The 27,758-nt window shown below is 43.7% G+C and overlaps 1 protein-coding gene across 2 annotated transcripts in view; it reads left to right on the top strand.

Moving 5' to 3' along the window:
- The window catches only part of FSHR (follicle stimulating hormone receptor), a 121,491-nt gene that overhangs the window by 83,058 nt on the left and 10,675 nt on the right, over positions 1-27,758 (top strand). For both annotated transcript variants that reach the window (XM_067565117.1, XM_067565118.1), the window contains exons 5-9: positions 8,610-8,681; positions 10,961-11,038; positions 20,533-20,601; positions 20,708-20,782; positions 27,486-27,671. In XM_067565117.1, the coding sequence (XP_067421218.1) occupies positions 8,610-8,681; positions 10,961-11,038; positions 20,533-20,601; positions 20,708-20,782; positions 27,486-27,671 (480 nt within the window). The remainder of the gene's footprint in view (positions 1-8,609; positions 8,682-10,960; positions 11,039-20,532; positions 20,602-20,707; positions 20,783-27,485; positions 27,672-27,758) is intronic.

Raw genomic sequence — 27,758 nt, 5'->3', positions numbered from 1 at the left:
CTGAACACTACACCGTACTCTCCGAACAACTGCCATTTTATGTTTGACTATAGATGGTTACATAGGTTCAAAAGTATGTCATTGTTTATCCTAAATAAAATCCTCGCAGCAAGCAGCTTAGTAGGAATCAGAAAAGGATTAGGCACATACATGACTATATATGTGGAGAACATGCACAACTATGTAAGATAAGATAAAAATTGTAAGGGGAGTAACAAACCTTCATGCACCATAACATAACTCAAACTCTAACATTTGAAGCTATGAAGAAATTGTTGGTTGTTATATAATTGCCCATTACTGCGATTGTTGCACCTTCTTCTGAAGGTCCTGATTCTGGTCAATGTCAATGACAGGATACCAGAATAGATGGGTTGCTGGCCTGATCAACTCGGGCAAACTGTATGTTCTAAGATCCCCAACCAGTACATTCTCCATGATATGTAACCTACCATTTAAATCAGCTTCTGTACCGGATGACTGGAAGATAGCTAATGTGATGCCAATTTTTTTTAAAAGGCTCCAGAGGCGATCCTGGCAATTACAGGCCAGTAAGCCTAATTTCAGTACCTGACAAATTTGTTGAAACTATAGTAAAGAACAGAATTATCAGACACAGAGATTAATACGATTTGTTGAGGAAGAGTCAACATAGTTTTTGTAAAGGGGTCAACAAGCATATGAACAAGGGTGATCCAGTGGATATATTGTACTTAGATTTTCAGAAAGCCTTTGACAAGGTCCCTCACCAAAGGCTCTTAAGCAAAGTATTGGATCATGGGATATGAAGGAAGGTCCTCTCCTGGATCAGTAATTGCTTAAAAGATAGGAAATAAAGGGTAGGAATAAATGGTCAGTTTTCACAATAGAGAGAGGAAAATAGTGGTGTCCCCCAGGGATCTGTATTGGGACCAGTACTGTCCAACATATTCATAAATGAGCTGGAAAAAGAGGTAAACAGTGAGGTGGCAAAATTTGCAGATGATACACAACTACTCAAGATAGTTAACTCCAAAGCAGACTGCAAAAGGATCTCACAAAACTGGGTGACTGGGCAATAAAAGGGCAGATGAAATTCAATGTCGATAACTGTAAAGTAATGCACACTGGAAAACATAATCCCAACTATACATATAAAATGATGGGGTCTAAATTAGCTGTTATCACTCAAGAAAGAGATCTTGGAGTCACTTGGATCGTTCTCTGAAAACATCAACCCAATGTTTATAAATCCATGGTATGCCCACATCTTGAATACTGCATGCAGATCTGGTTACCCCATCTCAAAAAAGATATGTTGGAACTGAAAAAAGATATAGAAAAGGACAGCTAAAATGATTAGGGGTTTGGAAAAGCTTCTTTATGAGGAGAGATTAAGACTGGGACTTTTCAGTTTGGAAAAGAGCTTACTAAGGGGTAAGCAGTGCTGAAGGAACAGGTCCAAGACTATTTAGAAAGATTGGACATACACAAGTCCATGGGGCCAGATGCAATGCACCTGATGGTGCTGAGGGAGTTGGTTGATGTGATTTCGGAGCCATTGGCTATTATCTTTGAAAGCTATTGAAGGCATTGGTGAGGCCACATTTGGAGTATTGTGTCCAGTTTTGGGCCTCCCACTACAAAAAGGATGTGGACAAGTTGGAGAGAGTCCAGCGGAGGGCAACAAAAATGATTAGGGGACTGGAGCACAAGACGTATGAGGAGAGGCTGAGGGAACTAGGCTTGTTTAGCCTGCAGAAGAGAAGAATGAGGGGGATTTGATAGCAGCCTTTAACTACCTGAAAGGGGGTTCCAGGGAGGATGGAGCTAGGCTGTTCTCAGTGGTGGCAGACGACAGAACAAGGAGCAGTGGTCTGAAGTTGCACGGGGGGAGGTCTAGGTTGGACATTAGGAAAAAGTTTTTCACTAGGAGGGTGGTGAAGCACTGGAATGGGTTACCTAGGGAGGTGGTGGAATCTCCATCTTTAGAGGTTTTTAAGCTGCAGCTTGACAAAGCCCTGGCTGGGATTAGTCCTGCTTTGAGCAGGGGGTTGGACTAGAAGACCTCCTGAGGTCCCTTCCAACTCTATGATTCTATGATATGAGAGAGGTCTATAAAATTATGACTGGTGTAGAGAAAGTAAATCAGGAGGTGTTATTTACTCCTCATAACACAAAAAGTAGGGGTCACCAAATGAAATTAATAGCCAGCAGGTTTAAAACAAACAAAAGGAAGTATTTATTCACACAATGCACAGTCAACCTGTGGAACTCCTCGCCAGAGGATGTTGTGAAGGCCAAGACTATAATGGGGTTCAAAAAAGAACTAGATAAATCTTGAAGGATAGGTTCATCAATGGCTATTAGCCAGGATTGATAGGGATTGCTATTTGCCAGAGATTGGGAATGAGCGATGGGATGGATCACTTGATGATTAGCTGTTTTGTTCATTTCCTCTGAAGCACCTGGCATTGGCCACTGTCAGAAGACAGGCTACTGGGCTAGATGGACTATTGGTCTGACCCAGTATGGCTGTTCTTATAATAGAACGGTGAAAATCCAGTTCAGAAAAACTAAAGCAAAAATAGGTATTTGTCAGTTTGCAGACGAGAGTATAAAACTTTGTCAGTGCATGAGGTGAGATGGAGAGACACTGGGCAAAGTATTAAAATATCAGTAGCACATCAGTTTAGTTAACTTTGCAGTATGCTGCTTAAGAGGTTTTCTATGACATTCTTCAAAAATATGAATTCTATCACTAGATCTTTATAATGGTGAGGGAAGAAGCCATGACTAGATTTCTCAATGGTCCCATCAACCTACAGGATAATTACATTTTCCAAGTACTGAATATTAAGATGGTATTGCATGGCTCTGGTAGAAGTACATCCCCCAGTGCAGTAATGGAGTATACTGGCAGCCCATTAACATCCTATATTATCATTGTTAGTATGGAAAAAAGTCTGAGGAAAAAAAACTGTACTAAAATATAATAAACTTTTTTGGGTCAGATTTCATCAAATTAAAAAACACATCCTAAACTTCCTCACCACTCTTTCTCAAGCAGAGACAGAATTTTTAACTGGCTTTCTTGGGTATGTGCCAAAGAGAGAGTCTGTTTCAAATGGTAACTTGTTGACCTTTTCACAAGTACAAGATCATTTATCTATTCTCATTAGGGAAAAGAGAGTAAGCTGAGGTACTGTAAGTTGACATGTAGCAATGCCTTTTCAAACCTTTCTTTTCTTTCCAAAATTAGTGCACATTTATAATCTAGGTCCTATGATACTGTTACAGAGGATGTGTCCATCTCCCAACTTAAATTATTTAAAAGGAAAAGAGGATTTAAATATAACATTTTTAGAACGGTCTTGCGTTCATATGACTAGGTCTCAGGAAAAACTGGAAACAATAACCATGTTATGTACAAAACGTAGTTTCCTTTGTAGATGGCAAAACTTTACTGTCACAGGTTTTCCATCACTGTGTTTGTGCATGCAAGATATGACTTCTTGGAAGAGCTGACACATACAATGAATAGCATGCTTCCTAAATACAAAGATGTTTGGACTTGCTGTAGGGATACAGTACAGCATAATTATTATTAACATGGAAGTCCACATAGTCCTGGTCCTTAAGTGTGTCCTCAGAGGATGAGGGAAATGTAGGCAGGCACAAAGAGACTTCCCCCACAAACATGCATGCTCTACTCAAGGGTCAAGGTCATTTATAGCCCTTGCACTTGGAAGAGCATTTTGACTATACAGCCCTGACTCCTTCTGTACCAGTCCATGGACTGGACTGGGCACATTATAGAGCATAGTTTCTCACTTGTGGTATGCATACCCCTGGGGGTACTCAAGGGACAGGCAGGGGGTATGCGGCAAAAAATCCAGTGAAGGGTGGCGGGCAGCAGCCGCCGACTTCTGGGGAAGCCAGGCGGCAGCCACCTGCTTCCCGCCCGGTCCCAGCTCCCAGCTGGGAGGCAGGTGGCAGCTGCTGGCTTCTGGGGGAGGCAGGTGGCAGGTGCCAGCTTCCCACCTGGTCTGACCTCCTAACTGGGAGGTAGATGGCAGCCGCCCCAGTCCTGGGAAACTGGGCAGCAGCTGCTGGCTTTTTGGGAAGCCGGGCGGCAGCCACCCGCGTCCTGCTCAGTCCTAGCTCCCAGGTGGGAGTCCGGCGGCAGCCTCCTGCGAGCTGGGCTTGCAGCTGGGTGGCTGCCACCCATGCCCCTGGTCTGAGCCGAGAGACAGCCTCCCGCGCCCTGGCTTGAAGACGGGTAGCAGCTGCCTGCTACCTGCCCACATCCCCGGGTCCCAGCCTGTACTGGGAGCTTCCTCTGCCCCAGCTCGGATTGGGTAGCAGTCGCCTACCTCCTAGGCCGTCAGCCAGGCAGCAGCTGCCTCCAGCACCAGGTGGAGAGCTCAGCGGCTTGCCCAGTCCTGAAGCCGGGCTCTACCTGCAGGCTTACTAGTCAGAGCAGTGAAATTGACAACTATGACAGCCCTAGATTTTACCAATATAAAAATGTTCAGAGAGGCCCACACAGTGTGATTTGCCCCAGGCCTGCACCCCCGTAGGGACGGCCATAGGGAGTGCTGCTATCCACTCTGGTGGGCCACTAGTGCCTGTTTATACCACACAAGTTCCTGCCTGTGTGAGGAGAACAGCATCTGACCCTGCCATCAGGCCATAGTGATTGGCTGGCGTTGACCTTTGTTCCTAGTATGGAGGAAGGGAAGGAGGAAGGAGAGGAGAAACAGCAGGGGGTTTTGTGATCTGCCACAGCCACACAGCATTGCAGAACTCAGAACTCTCCTGCTTTACGAGAAATAGAGTCGTCCAGTGGTAAAGGGGAAAAGTGGTAAAGATTGCATTTCTCAGAGTGGAAAATTGAGTGTTGGGGTACTAATTAAAATGTTCAGAAGTTAGGGGGTACTTGCTATTTAAAAGGTTGAGAAACACTGTTATAGAGGAGCAGGCTGCACCATCCGAAAGATACCTTGAGGAGCTTCAAAAGAAATGAATGATGTTTCCCTGAGGTAGAATCCCTTCCACAAGCTCCCCTTAGGGAATGGTGACTCTGCAAATGTTCCAACTCAGGACTGTGGCTAAGCGGCTCAGTCTGCCCCTGAGAGTTTTATGGTAATCTTCCATACGCACGGCACACTTTCCTGTGGCATGTTAGCATATACCAAATTATTCGGCTGCTGCTTGCCTGCTAGAGCTTCATTACAGAACTGACATTCCACAGGATCATTTTCAAGAATTGGAAATGAAACACTCCAATCAAAATGTTTGAAGTTTTCCCATTTTGTTTAGATTTTTTTCATCCACATTTTATGTAGCCATCTCTTGCAATTTGCATGTAACACACAGGACCAGATCTGGAGCCAGGTCAATTTACCTCCACTGAGGATCTGGCTGACAGTGTACAACCTTTTATTCTGAAAGGTTATTTGAGTGTGTTCTTAACTGCTGAATTTTTTACTTATATCTCGTGCTGCTTCTGTATTTAAAACTAATTTCTGATCTGAGTTTGTTTATTTTATTGGGTGGGGGCTGTATACGTGTATAATATACATACACAAATGTGTGAAATCTTTAGCAATATCATCTTTGGCTCTGACTTACAGTCTGTGGTTCATTTACCAAATATGTACAATAAGTTAAACCATCCTCTCAATTTTATGGGGCAGTTCCTATGGTTATTGTGTAAATAAGAGTAGAATTTGATTCAATATCTGCAAATGAGCAGCCAGAAAATCCAACAAGGGTATGAGTGGGTGGGTGCATTTTTTTAAACACTCTCCTCCATCCTCTGAAGCCTTTTTAAAAAGATAATTATGACTTTGGAATACAGCCATCAGCAATCTGAGCAGAAGCGAACTGCTACAGAGATATTTATGTGTGTGGTAGATGGGATTCAGTTATAACGTATCTACATTCTAACGAAGTTGTCCACTTCCAAGCCTCTAGAGATTTGCTGGTTGAGTAAAAATAGAGAAGGGGACACGACAGGACTATGGTCTAACCAATGTTTTTAGGTTTTTCTGCCACATGACTTGCTAAAAAAAAAAAGTCTTTCCTGTTTCCAATCATCAACCTGTCCACCAGTGCACTCGCCATGCGGCACCACCTGCAGATTTACTAAAAGTGTTAGGATTGTCTAAATTCTCCATCTCCAGACCAAGCATGCCTTTTCCTGAGACAAAGTAATCGTCATGACATTTAATAATCTGTCCCCAAGGTGTGTTCCTGAATATTCACTGCCAGCCCTTTTAATATTCTATCAAGCAAAGGCTTGTGGTTATACAACGAGATGACCAAGGAACCCATTTTTCAGTGTGTTTAAGTAGCATATCTAGATTCCACATTTGGGAGCTTGAATCAGCATTTAGGCATGTAATTGGCCATTTTAAAGACCAAAGTGTCAATTTAAATGCCCAAATGTAGGATTTGGATGTCCTGTTTATATTTCCACATTTGGTCATGAATACCTGAAAATCTTTTAACAACGGTTCCAAAACATTCCAGGCTTAACACTGAACATTATTTGAATGCTAATTATTTTTTCCAGAGTCTCAGCCAAGGCTTTTCATTATCATTTAATTATTCAAGAATGTAACTGCAAAAAAAAAAAAAAAAAAAAAAATGACATCCAGTAACAGAAGAACACTATTCTGTGTCTGTGCCAATTCAAAGGTCTGCTCTATTCTACAACATTGATTGTGAACAAGTTTGTGCCCTGTGCAACGTAGTTAAGCCTGTCAGCCTAAGCCTAAGATGTCTTCCATCAACCTAGCCACCGCCACTCAGAGAGGTGGATTTACTCCAGTGACAGAATAACCCCTTCTGTCCTGGTAGTAAGTGTCTAGCGTACAAATACCCAAAAAGCATCTTCTATACATCATTAATATCTTTCTTAAGGAAAAAAATCCTCTGAATTCTCAGTTCAAGGTTATCTCCACAATCACCTCACACAGTAGATACATACAGACTATTCACCTTTGCTAAAGCCTGCTTTCTTCTCTTTGTCTGGTAATGTAACTGGCCTAAGCCAGAATCCAGGTGGCTTTGCTGATGCCGATGGCACTGCCCTTGCACTGTATATAGGTGATCACTACATCATCAACCTTATCAAACTGGTTAAAATTTTATGAGGCAAAAACAACTATTGTGTTCTGTTATACTCTGCTTAGGCCTTGTGTCGAGGTGTGTCAACCCCATCCTGGGCCAACAAGGATTAATCAGCTGCTAGGAGCCCACTGAGCCCTGCCCTGCCACACTTGCACTTGCTGTCAGGTGGTAAGGGAGCAGTTAAAAAGAAAAGGAGACATCTTAGTAAGAGCAGCCCTCCTATCCTTTGCTCCCTGATGAAAGGGCATGTTCAGTACCTCTCCCAAGACTGACAGCCAGAGTGAGTCCCTCCATAGGGAGGGAGGCCAGGCACAGGACTATTGTGCTTGTTTTCTCCATGGGACTAGTTCTTTCCTCTGCTGCTAAAGACTATAGGGTCTTTCTGTGCTACTTGGGACTAGCCTGAGGGATCTAACAAAACTGATGGGGTAACCCTTGCCCAATAAAGCCTGTGGACTTCTAAGCCCCTAGTCAAGTCTGCTCTGTAATTTGTCTTGGACCATGAAGAGCATGATCAAGGCCTCAACCACAACCACAACATTAGGCCACAACATTACCCCTAATGTGGGGGGTAGTTTGGTTCCAAATTTTGAAACTCAGCCTCATCTCGAATGGGACTTATTGCTACATGCTTGATGTTCAGATCATAAATCCCCAACGCATTAGGAAATAAACAGTCTCTTTTTTCTTACTTTGTGAAGTGCTTTTATTTTCCAGTGGAAGTAACAAGTCAACTAAAATGGAGGTTAAAAATTGTGGTTAAAAATGGGTCCATATCTACAAACCATATCACTGTGGTTAAGCAGCTTAAAAGATAGTGGAGAAACAAACTCCATGACAGAACCTTCCTTCAGTTCAGAAGGGCAGGTACTTTAATTATTCTTAGTCTGGTAGTTCATGTCTTTATTAAATCAATGGAGGGTGTAAAATTGGAAATCGAATACTTTTTCCTCTTGATCCTGAGGCTTCCCCTCCTCCCCCATCTGTGTAATATGCTTGCCCTTCTTTCATTGTATTTTGGGAACCCTAAAATCAGTCCCTAACCTAGGTCCTTGAGTTATTGAGCCAAAGCACTATTGATGAACTGATATGTAAGCACAATGCATTTCTAAAACCTAACAAATAAGGCTGAAATGCACCCCTGTGCAGGGGGCCAGAGCAAGAGCCCTGTTCAACACAAATGACTAGCTTAAGCCCTGAGGGTGGAATTCCAGAAAGCGCTCATCACTGGCCTTATTCCTCTCCCATTGACGTCAATGGGAGTTTTACTCCTGACTTCAGTGGGAGCAGAGTTAAACCACCACTTTTGAAAATCCCACCCATATTGTACAACATAAGTAGAGCTTCCCTGGTGTGTAGGCCCCCTGCACATGGCTCAATTTCACCCTAAATGATTGCCAAATTTTATGCCAGTATTTCTTCTTGGTTACTTTTATTTTACTCATGAGCCACAGCTAATAATCTTAATTTGTTCTCTCCCTCTTTAGGTTAATATCAAACACTGGCATTAAGTTTTTACCTACTGTACATAAGCTACAATCACTCCAGAAAGTTTTATTGTAAGTTTATATTGGCTGCTTTTAACTTTGTTAACTCTGTTTGAATGGTCTGCTCCTCTGATAAGATCTTAGACTCATTTCCCTTTGCATTTATTTCGTGGCTTTGTCACTGCATCACCAGTTATAATCTTGTGTGCATTGATAATTTGTTTTATATCATTTGAGTGTTCCTGTGATTTCACTATACAAGATTTTATATAGAGCACTTTCCAGATAGCTTGTCATTTAACTATGTATTGAATGCATGATTACATGGCTCATGGGACTGACAACAGCCTTTCACATCTAGGTCACCAATTTAAATTCAAACCGGGCTGGTAGAGAGAGGAATTTGTTGCCATCTGGTGACTGTTCCATGGTCTGTGTGAAACGAGTTGGTCTCAATCCAATTCCCAGTGGACAGGTCACAAAAAAAATCACTGCAGTCAACGCCAGTGTTGGCAGTAGAGGTGGTTGGAAAATGGGGTAATTTTTCCGATAGAAAATTTCAACAAAAATGGAGTACAAATCATTTCCATGGAAAATTTTGACTTTTTGTTGAAAAAACAAAAATGCAAACATTTTTCAGTTTTTGGAGGTTTTTTTCAACAAAAAGTTAACACTTTCCATAGAAAGCAGACACTATGAAAATTTTCATTTAGTCAAAACCCCAATTTTTCCATCAAAACCCAGTTTAGATAATCCTCCTCTTTTAAGTCAATAGGAATTTTGCAATTAACTTTAGTAGGGCCAGGAATTCACCATCAAAAACACAGTTTTGATAGAAAATTTTCAACTAGCCCTAGTGGGTAGTCACAAGCAGAGCAGCCACGGAATGAATAGGCACTCTTGTTTCACCCTTAGAGATGGCTAGTGGTGAGGTATATTAGTAGAGAGTTGGGGGATGTTTCTTCTGCTCTTGCTTAGATGTAAATCTTATATGACATTAATCTTCAGAAATATTAATCCACCACCTATCTTGGGTACTGCTATTCACATATATACAATTTAAAAAACAAACTAGGTACTGTGTTTTGTCCAGTATGGAGTTTCTGGATTTGCACTCCAGCTCTTTTGTGAATCCATACAGCAGGTACAGCTTGCAAGGAGCCATGTCACATTTGTCGTACACAGCTTTGTCATCATCTTCAGACTTAGCTACTCTGGATCGATCTGTGCTCATGAATCAGGGTTATTTGCCTGAGGTGAAATTCCTCCTTTTGCAGAAGGCCAGCACAAGGCCTACACACCATTTAAGTCCCAAAATAGATCTTGGTCGAAATCCTGGCCCTATTAAAGTCAATTGCAAAACTCCCGTTGGCTTCAGGGGGGCAGGATTCCACTCCAAAATTGGGAACTTAGTGGATATGTGTGTGCGTGCGTGCATGTATGTGTGTGTGTATAATTGTTATAAGGCCTTGTGCTGGCTCTTTGTACAGGGTGAATTTCCCTCTTACTCATGGTGCTGTTGATTTCAATGGGACTTACACTTGCAGAGTGTGACTCCTGTTTAACTGTCAGATAATACAGTATTGTGGCCATATATAGCTATCAGAATGAGACAAGTGTGAAGCTGCATTAGGTTTCAGGCTCTGCAAGCAATTCATTATGTTCACTGTGTTCCATTAAAAACAGCATGAAAACAACAATTCTTCCGGTATAAAGTAGGAGTAACACTGATTAACTTCTTGGAGTTGTATTTTGAGCAAGTAACAGAAATGTGTATGAGCATCTCCTTCTATATATCAGTCAAAAAGATATTACTGTCGAACTGATTGAAATGAGTACTTGTCAATGCAACAGACTGTCAGGGGCCCCAGTTCAGCAAAAGTACTTAAGCATGTGCCTAGCTTTAAGCACATGAGTAGTTGACATTAGTGGAAGAATTGCTTACATGGTTAAGTACCTTGCTGAATCAGGGCCAAAAAGGACCACTCTTCTCCGCATTAGGTTATGGGCCAATCCTGCAACTTCTTTAGCTATTTGTTGTGGCAGTATTATTCATAGGTCCAAAGGTCATAGGATCCAGCCCTAAAGGCATATTGTTGATTTTGCCTTGCTTAAGGTGCTCTAGAAAGCAAAAAGCAACAGTAGGGAAATTATTGCTTCCATTTCACTCCCCAGCAGTACTCTGACAAACTTAGTGTTATCTTTCAGGGAACCTACATGATTCACATAGTTACTCAGATCTAATGTAAAGAAAAATTGCTCTGGTGTTTGAAGCATCATTTCCTATCAAAAAGATGAAAGGGTGACACAGCTGCAAAACTGTTTACTTTTTACTGTACTTTCTTTTTCAGAGACATTCAAGATAATATAAATATACGTACAATTGAAACGAATTCCTTCATGGGCCTGAGTTCTGAAAGTGTCATTATGTAAGTAAGAATTGGCAAATACAGCATTTTAATCCACATCATCTCCAGAACAGTGACTGAGGAACTTTGTTGGGTGCTATTTTATGGATTTGTACAATTAATGTGAGTGTGTGGCCTTTTTTCCCTGTGATTCAAACCTGTGTGGGGTTTTTTACTCCATGGAGATTGAATTCATTTAAAACAAATTCTAGCTGGATGAAACCTGTCTTGTTAAACACTTGTACTGTGCAGCACCTCAAGACACCAGGCAGGGATTGAAGCCCCAGTGTGACACACACTGAACAAAAGACAACATGTAGTACAGCAAACAGATGGGAGAACGCCAATGGCATGGGGCAGCAGTGAGAGCTACATATGTGCTGTGCATTAGGGTTAGAACTCCCTCCCAAAAGTTAGGTTGGCAAACATACAAATGGGGCCAGCAGAGCTTCCTGAAGCCATAAGTGTGATGGCTATCACTGCTCTTTTTACACAGTCTTTGTTTATTCTTCACTCTGCCTGTGCTCTACTCCATTTGTCACCCTCATTTTTCACTGGGTTTCTTCTTTCTGACCCCTTTCTGCTCCTTTTCCCCACCAGTTTTTCCTAAGTAGGAATTGAACTCATAACCCACTTTAAACTCCCCACTACATTTAAATGGGTTTGCAAATGAGCAGCGCTCCTAAATAAGAAATATTTCTTTTCTTCTTTTATATTTTTACTATTCAGTAATCTCTCTCTCCTGCCTTTTCATCCCCTCTCTATATTTTAGAACTACAGCAGAGCATGGAGCAAATTTAATAATTAATTGTACCAAGGTTAAAGACCATGGTGGTTCCACATCATACAAATTGTGTTCCAAAGGACAAATAGCTCATACATATTCGCAATCAGATACATCATTCAAAGACATTCATTACTCAAGCAAATTACATGTGGATATGGGTAAAATATGCTATACTTTTACACAACGTTAATGTACTGTTACAGGCCAGTTCACAATGCAGTTTCATGCTGTGTAGTTAGATGACTTTTCATTTGACTTGAATAATCATGTTTTTTAATGAACTAGCTGGGTTTCCTAATCCCTTTTACAGGGACATTGGCAGTTTGCTCTCTGTACTAAAATACTGCTTTCATTCAATCTAGGCCAGTGCCTAGTTTGGAAAATTTACCATTGCCCCATGCAGCTTGATTCAGACACAAGAAGCAGGGGGCATGCAGCAAGGGGCCAATCCTGCTCTTACTTGTTTCAGTGGGAGCAGGATCCAGACCCTGAATATTTGAAGATAGAGTTATAACTAGGTTAACTACTATTACCCCTCCATTGTCTAAGCCACAACGTATCCATTCCATCCCCCTGAAAATCTACTATATGTGGTTAGTGTTCCCTGAAGAGTAAAAACAGTATTTCAGGGGTATCCTCACTCCTATGTGGAATAGAATGGTAGGGAATGAGACCCTAAACCATATTTGTTTACCTTTCCTGTGGTGTTTAATCATAATGATAATACTTAGCATCTATATATAGCACTTTACATCTTCTAAGCACTGTACAAACAGTACCTTCTGAATTTCTACAACACCCCTAAGAAGTGAGGTAATTAACTACTGTGGAGCCAGATTCTTTCCTGTCATCTGATTTCTTTATGCTACTTTAGCAACATGAAGGGACTAGAAAACTGCTTTATCTCCCTAGCTGGGGATTCCCCAAAGTCTGTGTGAGAGTACCATGTTGACACTGAGGCTCTTGTGACACCCATCCCATAATATAGTGGTCATAAGAATGGCCGTACTGGGTCAGACCAATGCTCCACCTAGCCCAGTATCCTATCTTCTGACAGTGGCCAATGCCAGGTGCTTGAGAGGGAATGAACAGAACAGGTAATCATCAAGTGATCCATCCCATCACTCATTCCCAGCCTCTGCCAAACAGCATTCCCTACCAATCCTGGCTAATAGCCATTGATGAACCTATCCTCCATGATTTATCTAGTTCTTTTTTGAACCCTGTTATGGTCTTGGCCTTTACAACATCCTCTGGCAAGGAGTTCCACAGGTTGACTGTGCATTGTGTGAAGAAATACTTCCTTTTGTTCATTTTAAACCTGCTGCCTATTAATTTCATTTGGTCATTAGCAGAGGGCAGTGAGACTTGAGTGCTAATGCTGGTATTCTGTGCTGGTATAATGGTCCCTTGTGGCCAGAGCCAGCTAACTTTAGAGCAGACCTCAGGCTACAGTAAACATCATGGGGGTTGGGATTGTCATAGAACCAGCCCCAGAATCAGGGTGTCACAATCAGTTCCTGTGTGCCCCCACATCAGCAACATCCACACTAACTACATCCAGCCCAATATGCAAATGTGGAGAAGACACCCAAACTATGGCACATCTAGTGCCCTCTGCGATCCTCCTCAAGTGGGGCAGTTTTGATTCATTCCATGTCACCAGAAGCCATAGAGTGGATGACAAACCTGGACATCAACCTTTAAAGTTGCTTTTCAAGTTGCCACACCAAAGAACTGCATTCAGTGGACAATGGACAATGGGTACAGCTGAGAATCCAGCCCATTATCTTTATTTTATAGAGAGAAAACCGATACCACGGTTAGGTGGCCCTATCCATAGTCACACAGTAAACTAATGACAGAGCTAGGATTAGAATTCATAGAATCATAGAAGATGAGGGTTGGAAGGGACCTCAGGAGGTCATCTAGTCCAACCCCCTGCTCAAAGCAGGACCAACCCCAACTAAATCATCCCAGCCAGAGCTTTGTCAAGAGTCCCTGACTCCCAGCCCCATTCTCATTTAACTAGACCAGTGGATCTCAGTCTTTTTTTTTTTTTGAACTGTGACCCGTAAAATGAAGAGGAGATGGGAAGGTGGTCTCATGTTGCTGCATGGGATGATTTTGGGAGGTGAGGCTGATGGAGTTCAGAGATGGCCTGTAGCAAAGAGACGTGGCCTCCCGCAGAGACTGACAGCGAGGGAGGGCCAGGCACACCCTGGTGGGTGAAGCCATGCTTGCTGTGCCAGAAGCAGAGGGGCGGGACAGGAACTGAAAGTACAAAAGGGGGGCCCTGCAGCTCAGTTGGGCTGGAGCTGCCAAGGGAGACAGACACATCCCACCTTTTGCTGGAGCCAGGGGAGCTACTAGGGTTGCTGTCTCAGGACTGACCCAACCGCCAACTGACAAAGAGCCAGAAGAGCTGCTGGGACTGGCACTCACAGTGTACCCAGGGAAACCAAGGACGACCCCGAGCTACAGGTACACTACAGAGGGGGTGTAGGAAGTAGCCCAGGGGTAGCCAACTACAGTCCAGCTGTGCTCCCACCTGAGCACCGGTCAGCACGTTGTGGCTGGAGCCCCGCTGACCCCAAGGCAGAACATGCCGTCGCTATCAGGGCCCTGGGCTGGGACGCGGTGGAATCTAGTGGGCCTGTGTCCTCCTCCCTCCCTTACCGCCCTACAGACGGGGTGGCAGCCTCCCCACCTTAGGCCAAGAGTCCTGCGTTGGTCTGCCTCCTACCTGAGCCCCTAGACAGTGCTGTGGAGCTCATCCCCCCACGCCCAAGCTCCCTTAGGCTGTTTGGTGCCCCACCCTGCCTGAGTGCTCAGGCCCCTGAACTATTCCTTGCTCTACCCTGCCTGAGGGTTTGAGCCCTGGAGACTGCTAAACTCCCCCTTTTGCAGACTGTCATTCTAGGAGCATGCAGAAAAGAGGCATGGCCTCTCTTGGATACTGACAGTGAGGGAGTGCCCCACATGCCTACATGGCCCTAGGGCTCTTTACACGAACACTTAGTTTGCAGCAAGCTAGGGTGTAAATCTACCCTCCGGTAAATTGAGTGTCCATGAGAACACATCTGCTGCGCACTAAAAGATCCACGGTGTACTTTGATCTACCAACTAGATTAAAGTGTACTTTAGAACTATTATTACATGGCAGGAGAGTCCACACAGACCGTTAGTGTGTGGCAGGCTATAACAAGGTAGATTGTACTGCAGCTTGCTGTGAACTAAGTGTTCATATCGACAACCCCTGAAATTACACATAATCCTGTGGTAGCCCTCTGCACGGGTGAATTTCACCCACAGAGAATCAAAGCTGCTTTTACAAACAAAGTAAAGCTAATTTTTTCAAGATTTTTTTCTGATGGTGTCTGGTCTCAACAAGAATGAGTTATAGTATCTAGTTTATTTAGTCTCTGATATACCTCTCAGTACGGTATCTCTCCCCATGGGAAGGAAATACCTCATTTTAGCCATAAATTTGCCTCCATCCCCACATAACCCTGGTACTCTTTTATTTGCACTATTGTGAAATATTTAGATAAGAAATAGTAATCCATGGAACTAAGCTTTATTATGTTAAAAAAAATAGATCTCACATGTAAAGCCCTCCGCATCGGTATGTTATTTGTGCTCCGTATTCCAGCCGTGGCAGGCATATTTGATCACTGTGGCACACTTCAGCCATGCTAGACCAGCTAAAAAGAACGTTCTGCAGTAAGAGAGGCATTATTATTGTTCAGGAAATGCTTCACACACACAAAAAATTATATTCTCAGAAGGATGTTTTTAAAAAGGAAAGGCATAATGTGAGTCACTTCCATGCTCACACAACTCTCTCTCCAGTCAGTTTTATGCTTCAACAGCTTTCTCAGTCAGATCCTTTTAAATACCCACTAAACACTATTGACTTCATTGTGCCAGGATTTCTCCCTGGGGTTAATAGTGTGTTTAGGCCTGAATTCAGACCACATCTGAACAGATTACCGCAAGGGTGTGGGAGAAGGCAAACTGAAGTTTTGTATAAATGCAGTTAAGAACTCCTAAAAATATATAACAGATTGAAATTCACCCCAATGCAAAGCCTTTCCCCCACCTACACCTTCAAAAATCAGCATAAATGAGACTTACATTCTTCTATAGGTCATGTGCTGGCCTTCCACACAGAGGTGAATTTCACCCCTTTTTTTTTTTGTGAATGTACCAATACAGTAATCAAATATAAACAAAGAAGCCAAATTCCATAGCTTTCAAGTCATTTTTATTCTGGCAAGACTTCCATTTTAGTCTGAAGTTGCTCAGGATACATGCTGGTTTAAATAAGAGGAGAATTTGGTCTAAAGGGAGGTTGGCTAAGTGAGAGTTGATTTAAAAGTGAATGAGGACGCCAGGGTTTAGCTCAAAGGTAAAATTATAATTATTTATTTTTGCTACTTGAAAGTGGTGGGTGTATTTTTCTTCCAGGTGATTGCCATGCTTAGTCAGGATTGTATGGCAGCTATTACTGTATGCTCCATACTCAGCAGTGTAGTATCAGTACGTTAGCATGTTACCATTATGTGCAGTGATAGAACATAATGATTGCCCTCATTATGACTTTTTTTTAAACAAATCATGTGGCAGATGATAACTAATATGAATGATGTAAAATAATATAGGTGTCAGATGGCATAAATAGCATCACATTGTCTTGCCTCTCTGTGTTGGCTCACTCATTTCTAATAGTGCCTGTGAGTAGATGGGATGAGACAGCTTCCATGATCTGAGCTGACTCACATTATAGACATGGAGCCATGTACATCTGTCTTTCATGGTCAAAAGGGTAATCTTTCCAGCCAGACCCATAATTGATTTTCATGTTGACCTAAGCCCACCATCTCAGGCCTTAAATTAGTGGGTCACTTGCACGCTTTCACTGTGAATGAGAAGTAAAATGTGTAGGTTTTCTGACAGTTTAATTAAATTGTTTGTTTCGTGTCATCAGTCAGGCCTGTCATTCAGTGCCGGAGGGAGTGAGTGGTGCAGAGTAACAATAAAGGAGATGGAAAAACTATACTGTATAAATGATAAATATAACTGACCCAAATGTAAAACTTGAGGATCAGGGAGGAAGCATGAGTTAGGGACATTAAACATTAATTAGCACCACAGTTAAAACTCAGCAGAGAACTCTATGAATTTAAACTCATGGAGTTGCTGCCTGATTCTTTTCTCAGAGAGAAGAACATGGAAGAGTAGGGGAACTGTGGAACAGATAGGGGATGTAGTCTGTGAAGGCAGCAGATGCATTAAAAACTTAGCAGCTATCCTGGCAAATTCTGCACTATTTCCACCCACCAACCTCCCACTGCCTTGATGTGTGAAGCCAGTCCCGCTCTTCTGCCAGTGACCTTATCTCTCAGAGGGGGAAAGAGGGCATAGATGGGGACTTACTGCTACTGGGGAGTGTGACAGTGTGCTGAGGGGTGAACCCCTAGTCAGCCCCCTGCCACGTTACCTTAGCTAGCTCAGGGGCAGCAGAGCGAGTAGCTGGGCTGGGGCTTGATTGCCTGAGGGGAGGCAACTGTGCGTGGCATAGGCTGAGCAGCCTCTGGGGGGGTTGATTAGGCCACGAGCTGCAGCTTCCCTGCTTGGCCCAGCAGATTTTATAAGCCAGGCCCCAGAGGAGAAAGGGGGGAAAGGAATGCAGAGGTGTTGCCTGTCTCCCTGGACCCTGAGTAGCCCCAGTGATGGCTGGCCCAGGCAAGGCCCTGTCTGGTGGTAGGAGATTCTTGCGCATGTTGTAAATAAACCACTGGTGATTGCAAGCTTGAGGGTCTCTGAGTCCTTTGTGGTTCAGAGTGTCACTGAAGAGAGGGATGGTGAGGAGATGCCGTGCAACACACGGGGGCTTGTCTGGAACAAGGGAAGGCCCTTCAGGAATCACACCAGGTAGAAAGACAGACCTTGCTGACCTGGCAGGCGGACCAACAGTAAGCCCTGCGAGACTTTATAAAGGAACACGCTAGGGTCCAGCAACAGCTCCTAAAGAGATTGGTGGACCCTGTGACAGGGGATGGCACTCAACCACTGGGACTAGGGCTTTGTAAAATGGGCTTGGCAGATGATCCGGACGCATTCCTTACCACCTTTGAACGTGTAGCCATGGGGGCCGGATGGGACAGGGTGACCTGGGTCCTGCGACTAGCCCCCTATTCAGCAGGGCAGGCCTAGGCAGCTACATGGCCCTGAGCGAGAGTCAGGCCTGCGATTATGGGTCAGTGAAGGCAGCCATCCTGGACTGGATCAGGCTGTCCATGGAGTGATACTGCCAGAAACTTTGGGCAGCGAGGTGGACAGGGACTCAGCCACCCTGGGCGTTTGCCCAAAGACAGGGAAATTGAGCCACTTGGTAGCTGTGGCCCTCCACTCGGAGAGTGGATGAGATTATGGACACGGTGGTTCTGGACCGATTTTACAGGGACTCCCGGACAGCATACAGGTCTGGGGAAGGTGACACCAGCCTGACATGGTAGAAACGGCCGTATGGCTGACGGAGGAATATTCGGAGGCGGATACCCCCAGAAGGGCAGGCAAGCCTGATAGAGGTCCCGAGGCTGGAGCAAGGCCCAGAGAACCTCTACCTGGAAGGGCTCCGGAGAAAAAAAGGGGGGACAGTTGGGGACCCCCTGCAGGATCCTGGGCTGCCGTCTGCTCGCAGCGTGGCCAGCTTGGACATAATTGGCAGGAATGCTCACAGATGGAGTGTGGGATGGGCAAGTTTTGTGGTTGGACTAAGGTGACTCGAAGGAGGGTGGTGAGAAAGTCCCGAAGGGACTTAATGGACACGGCTTCCACCCGCACCCTTGTCCAGAGAGGGCTGGTGACGGCACAATGGAGGATACCTGGGGTGGGACTGAATGTGGAATGCGTCCACGGGGACACAAGGCAGTACCCATTGGCCCAGGTGCCCATGGAGGTCTTGGGCCGGTTTCAATGGAAACAAGTAGCAGTAGTGGAGGGACTGGCCTACTTGGTGGTGGGCATGGAGTGGGAGCTCTCCTGAACAAGAAAGAGGGGTGGGAGTAGAGCACCCACTGGGGGAAACCCTCTGGTTTTCCCTAGGAAAGGGTCAGGAACCCCTATGGCAGGAGACCTGAACACGGAATAAACCCCTAAATAACAAGAACAGGGTGAGGAAGGAGTAGGGTGGCCCCAAGAGCCAAAGGCCAGGGGTAGGGAACGTGTAAAGAAGGATACAGGGGGTTGGCCTAGGGCATGCCACCAGGTGAGCGATTGAATCCCCCCCCCCCCCCCCCGCCCAATACAACCCCAAGCGGGAGAGTCCCCAGCCCTGCCTGTTGGGCTGGACACCCCCAAAGTCCTGGACAACATCCAAGAGGTGAGGGTCGCGCAGGGGCGCCCCAGTCAGAGAACTTGTGCGGCCAGGACAAGGGGCAACCATAGAGCTGCAAATGATGTGAGGACTTGTGGGTGGCAACAGACCTAGGGGTGGACACCATCCCTGACCCAGCGTGGATTTTGTGGGTGGGGGGAGAGTGAACCCCAAACGCTGGAGCCTGAGGACCACTCGAAGAAAGGGGAAGAATCCCCCCCCAGTGAGGAAGGAGGAGAAGAAACCTAATGGTTTGACGAGGTGGGGGGAGGTCTGACACAGGGTGCTGAGGGGTGAACCCCTGGTCAGCCCCCTGCCACACTAACAGGGGCAGCTTAGTGGGTAGCTGGGCTGGGGCTTGAGTGTCTGAGGAGAGGCAGCTGTGCGTAGGCACAGGCTGAGCAGCTGCCCAGGGGTTTGATTAGGCCATAAGCTGCAGCTTCCCTGCTGGCCCAGCAGGGTTTATAAACCAGGCCCCAGGGGGTTTGAGAGGCTGGCATGGGTGTGTAGAGGTATTGCTAGGCTCCTTGGACTTTAAGCAGCCCCAGTGATGGCTGGCCTAGGTAAGGCCTTGTATGGTGATGGGAGATTCTTGTGCATGTTGTAAATAAACCACTGGTGACTGCAGACTTGAGGGTCTCTGAATCCTTTGTGGTCCACAGGGACCCTGAAGAAAGGGGCACCATGCTACAGGGAACTATTGGTCCCAGCAGCACTAATGTGTGAGCAGATGTTCCTGAGATGTTGCCTGTTTGAGGAAAATGCTAAAGAGCCTGATGGCTCCTTGGAGTCACCTTTTTCATTCCCCAGCTATTCCTCCACTCCAAAGCCTCTGAATCTCAACCTGCTGCACTGGATCAATGGGGCATTCACAGTTTCTGGAAGCAAGTGAGTGCTTTCAGTGAAGCTGCTGCTCTCTCCCTTCCACGTCTTTGGAGTCTATCCGGTTGCACTTTGCTCCTCTCTGCAGTAGTTAGCCCATGGTTTGAACAGAACTTTGCAAATGCAAAGTTTGTATGGTAGTAACAGTAACAGTCAGAATAATTCTGATCTCATTCTGGTGTAAATCTGGAGGACCTCCACTGACTTCATCGCAGCTACCTACTTTTACATCAGTGTAAGTGAAAGCAGAACTTGGCCCAGCATATTTAAGAAAATTTATCCCAAACAACAGTGGTTGGGATCTTATAATAGCTTTCTATTAATCCCAGAGATCATTATTTATTTAACTAGTTTGATATCATCCTGTAATTCTACTGGTGCATCTAAATTTGGAGTATCTCATTTAACATGCACACGCATAGTTCTTTGTAATCAGTGTTTTAAAATTTCTTTTTGTTGCAGATGGCTGAATAAAAATGGAATTCGGGAAATTCAGAACTATGCATTTAATGGAACCTACTTGGATGAGCTGTAACTATTCTTATTATTTTGGTACTCAACATAACAATTACTGGGAAATAGTAACTGTAGCAGAGTTATTTATCCCTGATTGTCTTATCGTTATTATGTTTTACAGAAATCTTAGTGATAATCACCATCTAGAAAAATTACCTAATGAGGTTTTTCAAGGAGCTACTGGCCCAGTTGTTCTGTAAGTAACAGTCAGATGTTCTTCTCATTATTAACTCTCTATTAGAGACGGGCTCTAGTCACAAAATTCAAATTTGGCTGCCGGTCTGAATTCCCGATACCCAAAAATTCAGGAGTGTTCAGGTCTTGAGGTTTGTTTCCATTTATTAAAGGGAGCCGCATGTAAAATGTAGATCTGGATCCTGGTTCAGATTTTGTAGATATGGATCAGGTTCAGATTTCATACTCCCCCCCCCCCCCCCCAACGAAGTGGTTGTATTGCACTTTATGTAAAATGAAACACTGCTTATTTTCATTTGTTGCTTTGGCCCAATCCAAAGAGAAGTGGGGAGATCCTCAGCTGGTGAACATTGTACTACTCCATTAACTTCAAGGGAGCTAAGACAATTTAAACCCGCTGAGAATCTGCCAACATCTTTGCAGTCTAGATCTAAAACTGAAAATCAGACCCTGTACCTTGCACAATTTCACTAGTCTCTTCTTCTCTATGCATGTCACTTAGGGGAAAGTAACGGGTACAGAAAAGTTCCACAGCAGTAGAATTCTTACAGATCTGTCCATCCTTTTTTAATGCATTTAACAATGCATTTCTTCTAAACTTTCTACAACCCCAAAACTTCTCCACAGCAGTACTCGCCGTTCTCAACCCTTTGTGTGTCCTCTAAAACACTGTCACCTGCTCTTACTTCTTCTTGTAACACTTTCTATTATTAATTGCCATATACATGGCTGACATTGGGAAGCAGACGGCACCTGGTAACATGATCTCAGACCTACGTTTAGCACAGATCTGAATCTTTTCTGCAAGTGTGAGGAGTTGCTTATGCTTCTATTCATAACTTCCTGTTAGCAACAACAGAAGGTGCATGATTCCTTTTTCAGCACCAGCCCATCCATGTATCTGTCTCTTCCCTCAGGGCTCACATCTAGCATGCCTCAGGCTGGCAGGAGAGAGGCATGGGTTATTCAAGTCTGGGGGGGCTGCAATCATAGGTGGCAACGTTCACAGGAGCTGCCATGGGACAAGCTCCTTGTGCCCTCCCCCCAGCCCATATTAGCAATAGCTGTCCTTAGTAGAATTGAGGGAAGGAAATCTTATTATTTCAGTGGCAGAAAAGATTTTAGTGTGGCTAGAAAACACAAAAAAAGAGAGAGGGAAAATAGAACATTTAACTTCAGGGTCAGATAAGAACTCTTCTGTAGTGCTTATATCTGTGCTTGCCATACCCTGCCTCCATGCTGGGATGCTCAGTGCAGACCTAATATAAAGCACTACCTTAGGAGTTCCTCCTCATTTTTTCATCACACTTTCAACACTAGATAGCTAGCATCCCCTATACATGCCTTTCACCTTTGGATAAACTTATTGAAGCATCTTCTTAGCACCAACACAATTGACATTTCTTTGGGAGGGAAAAACAGTTTCCTGTAGTGAAAAGTTAATGCGTTGCCTTTGCAAGCTAAAGCCAATACAATCATATTCTGAATTGATTTGGCTATAGTTCACATTCATTCAATAGTTCACATTCAAACACTGAATTATTTGTATAGGAATTATTCTGTTCTATTACTAGTGTATCCACAGTTATAGGGATGGTAAATTGCCTTTTTATCCTGACTGAGATCATGAAAGAGAGCTCTTCCAGTCATCTGTCACCATAGGGTACACCAGAAATGTTCTTTCACTTATGGAAATGATTGACCTGTAATAACATCTATGCTGGGAAAAAATAGAATTGCTCAAATCAAATTTGTGGTGCAGACTGCAATATTTTATTAGATGGTACAGCTAGTTGATTTAACTCTTCTTCTTCCTGAACCAGTATCCAGTTGGCAATTAACATCTCCTTGTATATTACATCTCAAAATATTGAAATAATGTAAAAGGTTCATAGTAATAGATTTTTAAGACCAAAAGGGACCATTATGATCACCTAGTCTGATCTCCTGTATCACATAATTTCACCCAGTAATTACAGCATCAAGCCCATAATATGTGGTTGCATTAGACTTTAAGGTCAGAAGAGACCATCGTGATCATCTAGTCTGACCTCCTGAACATTGCAGGCCACAGAACCTCACTTACCCACTCCTGTAATAGACCCCTAACCTCTGGCTGAGTTACTGAAGTCCTCAAATCATGGTTTAAAGACTTCAAGTTACAGAGAATTCACTATTTACACGAGTTTAAACCTGCAAGTGACTCATGGCTCATGCTGCAGAGGAAGGCAAAAAAAACCCCCAAAGGTTTCTGCCAATCTTACCTGGGGGAAAATTCCTACTTAAAGACTTCAAGTGACAGAGAATCCACCACATCCTTAAGTAAGTTCCAATGGATAATCACCCTTGCTGCGAAATCATGCACTTTATTTCCAAGTTGAATGTTGCCAGTGTCAACATTCACCCATTTCATGGCATTATCAGTGAAGCCTCCTTTGGTGCTACCAGGGCGCTGAGTCACAGGAGGTTCTTGAGGGGTATCCCAGTCCCTACCTCTCTGTGACCCATACATCAACCAAGTACTCGCTTCTTACCCCTCCTCCCCCGCAAACCCTACCTACAATCCTGGAGGGGGGGGAGGTAATTAATCTTATTTAGGTCTGCAAAGGAGATTCAGCTGAGAGCACCATTTCTTTCCTCACCTTTTGCTGAACCCAATAAGAAACCCGAGGGGGAGGGGAGGGAGGATAATTGTAAGGGAGTCCAGCCCCACTATTCCTGCAGTTCCTACAGTGGCTCCTGACAGGCTCACTAAGGCTGATGCAGAGCTGACCCAATGGTAAAGGCAAACAGGGACAGCAGCTATCCATCCAAATTCAGTAGTCGCTATATGGATAGGTCTCTTACTGCCTTTTTGTTTTTGTGAGTATTTTAGCCAAGTCAGTTGCTTTTCCAGAACCAACTCCCAAGGACATTCTGAACCTACGTCTCCTAACTGGTGATTGAATGGCCTAACTAACAGAACCACTTATATCTTGTCAGTGTCTGCTGTCAAAAGAGCTCTCTCTGAGACAGACCATTCAAACAAATATTTTGTTACTAGGGGATGCAACGTTCTCTGATCTTGGGCTTGCTTATGCTCGTGCATTAATGATCATCATAAATGAAAGAAAGGTCCTCCTTGCACTCACCAGGAGATGTTTAAGTGTTTATGAAATTGTTTTGCTTTGTGAGAAGCACAGTAACATTTTTGCCACTTGTAAGTATAGGCAGCATTCTGATTTATGTTTCCCTGTCATTTTCTACCCAGGATAATAACTGGCTGGACTCACTAAAGCTTTTCAAGCCCAAGAAAGAAATTTCTTATATCCTTGTTTATCATTATGAGGCACTGTGAAGTTCTGTAGCTCTCCGGTAATCCTGTGAAAGATGCTGCATATGGATTTGAGCAAAAACCTAGTTTACTGTTTGATCAGTAACTTAAACTCATGATAAAAGCTTTTGTTACCTCTTACACTAAGGACTCCGATGTGATCCATGGAGGTACTTAGTCTCATTTTTAGGCATTACTGAGGTCTACAAAACTCTCACTTTGGTGCTGCTTAACCCTGTAGGCGCCTAAACTCTCACAGCACGTAAGCGTTTGCCGTAATAGTTCCCTAGTCACCTATGTTTTTGTCTCTAGGGAAGCACACTGCTGCCTCACTCAAGGAGCAATTCACAAAAAGGGGAGATAGCAATTCATCCACCTAACTTGCAGGTAGGGGCACACTCCAGTAGGCAGGCTAGGTCAGGCCCCTGAGGCAACTTCACACAACAGCTGGGAAGGAGACAGCCCTCCTTTATAACTTTTAGCACAACGGGAGGCATCTTACCTGGGAATTGGGAGACCCCTAGTTCAAGTCCTGCGGCCTCATGGGGGGAGAAGTGATCTGAAAGGTCTCTTGGGAGTGCTCTAATCACTAAGCTTTAGAGTGATCATGCTTTCTCCCAATTATTTAATTCAAGTGGAATAACTTCAAGAGGGGAGATTGAGGGAGTCCCATATCAGAATATCCCATAGCCTGGTGGCTAGGGTACTCCTCTGAAAAGTGGCTATTCCATATTCAGATTTCTTCTCCCCCCTCAGGTGGAGCGGGGACTTGAACTAGGGCTTTCTCACATGCTGAGTGACTACCTAACCACTAAATATTATCAGGGAGGACCTGCTCTACCCAAGGTGTTTTGTTTCAGATCCCACACTCAACATAAGTAGCCAAAAGCCTATCTTCCCCAGCTTGTGCACCATTAAACAAAGATCGGGACCTCTCTGATGCCTGGACTATCCCATGAGGGATGGGGGTATTAGCACACACTGCTGCCCTGGTTGGCATCTTCCATTGGTTAGCTCAGGTGGCTCCCTGCCTAGCATTCTGGCTTTGTTGATTTCATTCTAAGGCACCTATCTCTCCCCATTCATTGTAAAGGAGCCTAGGTGCCTCACCCAGGCTTTCTTAATTGCAGTGTGTCATTACAGTGATTTTTTTCGATGTGCCCAAAAGGCTCTGCAACACTCAGCATCAGTCTCTTCATTAATATCATCCTACATTTCTGGCCATAGGTGCAACCTGAACACAAAAATTGCTACCACCAAAAACCATGTTTATGCAACTTGGGTAATTGCTTGAGCAAATATATTTAGGTATGCAGTTACCTAGTGGGAGCATACAAAGTGCTGTTTGTGAGCTCAGCTGCAAACCTTTCTGGGTGTGATTTATTTGTTTTCCCCAAGTGTATGTGTTTTGCTCTTCACAGAAAATTTGACTCAATATGCATGTCGTTCACACCAATTGTCTAAGTTTCAGATAATGTTGAAACAGGATCTCCGCGACGGTTGGTGGCATCTGGATGTATCTCATAATAAAAAAAAAAAATTGTGCCTTTTGTGTAACTGATAGCAAATGAAATATTGCCATGACATAGGAAAGTTACCAATGAAATAGCAAGTGAATGTTTTGAGGTTCAAGAAAAGCTATGCTTGTGGTGAGTTCATCTTTATTGGGGCAAGTTCTTTTCTTTGGTCACACAAGACAGAGACCAGAGCAATGCTGGGCACAGATCTGGCACTGGCTGCATACTGCAGTTTAAAGGACAGGGAAACCTGTTGCTTGGCTCATGTTAAAAAAGGCAGCATGCTCCCCTGCTTTCACAAGGTGATGGACGCAGCCTATACACTAGCCTGATGGAAGGTTGGGCATGCCATCTCATTAGCATATGCCCCATATGAAATGTGTTTTGTTGGCTATTACTTTCTAGAATACGAGGGAGAAATCCTGCACTGCTCCTTGCCAGCAGGTGAAGGACCACTGACCTCCTTCCTTCATGTGCACAGCACAAGGATTTTGAGTTTGCATCTTGGGATATTTTCCCTCTCGTTGCCTGTCTAGCTCTCTCTATAATAAATTCATAGTTGCAGCCTCCATCGCTACCTTTGATAGTCCATTCCACAAAGTAATTGCCTTCCACATAAAGACATTCTCTACACCTTCTGTAATGCTCACCCTTTTCTTAGCTTCATTCCCTGCTCTCTCTCTCTCCTTTTTGAACCCGTTACCCTCTGGAAATGTTTTGGTGTTTTCACTCCTAGCAATCTGAAGTTTATCATGCTGTCCCTCTTTAAACTCATTTTTTTCTAATGAACACAATCTAATTTTCCCAGCCTTTCCACACAGCTGTTTACCCCCTGTGAACTTATCATCTTATCTGCCGTCTTCTGCATTTTTTTTTTCAAGTTCCCTGCTATCCTTCCCATAACAAGTCATCCAGGATTGTACGTAATAATTCAAGTGTGATTTCACAAGCCCTTTGTATAATACCATAATAATCTTCCTCACTGATTGGTGCATTTTTCAATATTTCCTAAATGCTGCCTCACATGGAGCTATGGTTTTCAGTTGTTCTGTATTAGATCTTTTACTGCTACCACAGATTGTAGGCAATTTGTCTATTTTTTTTTTAAATCAATCTATAATACTCAACAGTTGTCTTCAATGGACATCAGCCCATATCTCCCACTTTAGATCCAGTCGCTCTTTTTTCTTTGGTACTGATCTATTCATCATTTTTTTCCCATCATCTACAAACAGGCACATGTTTGTATTTGTTTCCTCCTCCTCTTCAGTGATGTATAGTTTGAACAAGACTGGACTTAACATCCATCACTGATCTTCCCTTCTTGGCGTTTTCCTACCACCTGATTTTTATCCATGCACTTGTATATTTCAACTTCGGTTATTAAGGCCATTTTTTTATCCAGTCTAGAATTTCACCAGCAATAGCTACTTGATAATGTTATAAGCAGTTTCCTTCTTTTTTTTTTTTATGCAGTGCTGTAAGTCTTCTTGAAGCCCAGCTAGATGGTCTTCTGTTTCACATGTGTCAACTCTTATTGTCAACTTCTCAAGAAAATTAATCCTATTTGTTAAGCATGGTTTCCTCCTTTTAAAACCAGGCCATGAGTGTCTTTGATATCTGTACCTGGCCAAGTCTTATTTTGTTCCACATCAGTGATTTTTACAATCTTTCCAAGGTAAATGGGAGATGTAAAAAAATGAGAAAGTACAACTTCATCCCCTGATCCTGTTTTCACTGTGGCTATCCAGACAGCTTCTTTCCAATCACTAGTCTCTTATAATGTGCAGGTGTCTAACGTCTTTAAATTGGTGGGTGGGCAGAAGGAGGTGGTTAATTTACTTTTTTGCTGAGATTATGATGTCTTCTTAAAGGGATATTTCAAGGACAAGAATCAGTTTCCTGCCCACCTATGGATTAGAAAATATTAAGAAGCTAAGAGCACGATCTACCTACAATTTAAAAAAGCTCCCTGCCTTAGAGAAGTTTGTTGCATTGATTGAGGCAAACCTCACCTATCCTAGCCATTGCTGTGCATTCGCAAACTGGAAAAGACAAATGTGAGTAATTTCATTTTTCTTTGCATTTCTGTCTGTTGATGGTGAATTAAATTAAACTTAATCCAGGAAAAAGATATTAAAGCTAGG

The sequence above is a fragment of the Emydura macquarii genome, unplaced genomic scaffold (genome assembly GCF_026122565.2).
Source record: "Emydura macquarii macquarii isolate MOO-44397 ecotype Brisbane River unplaced genomic scaffold, CSIRO-AGI_Emac_v2 contig_2676, whole genome shotgun sequence".
Lineage (NCBI taxonomy): Eukaryota > Metazoa > Chordata > Testudines > Chelidae > Emydura > Emydura macquarii.
Note: the sequence above shows the minus strand (reverse complement) of the source record. Positions and strands in the feature narration are given on the sequence as shown.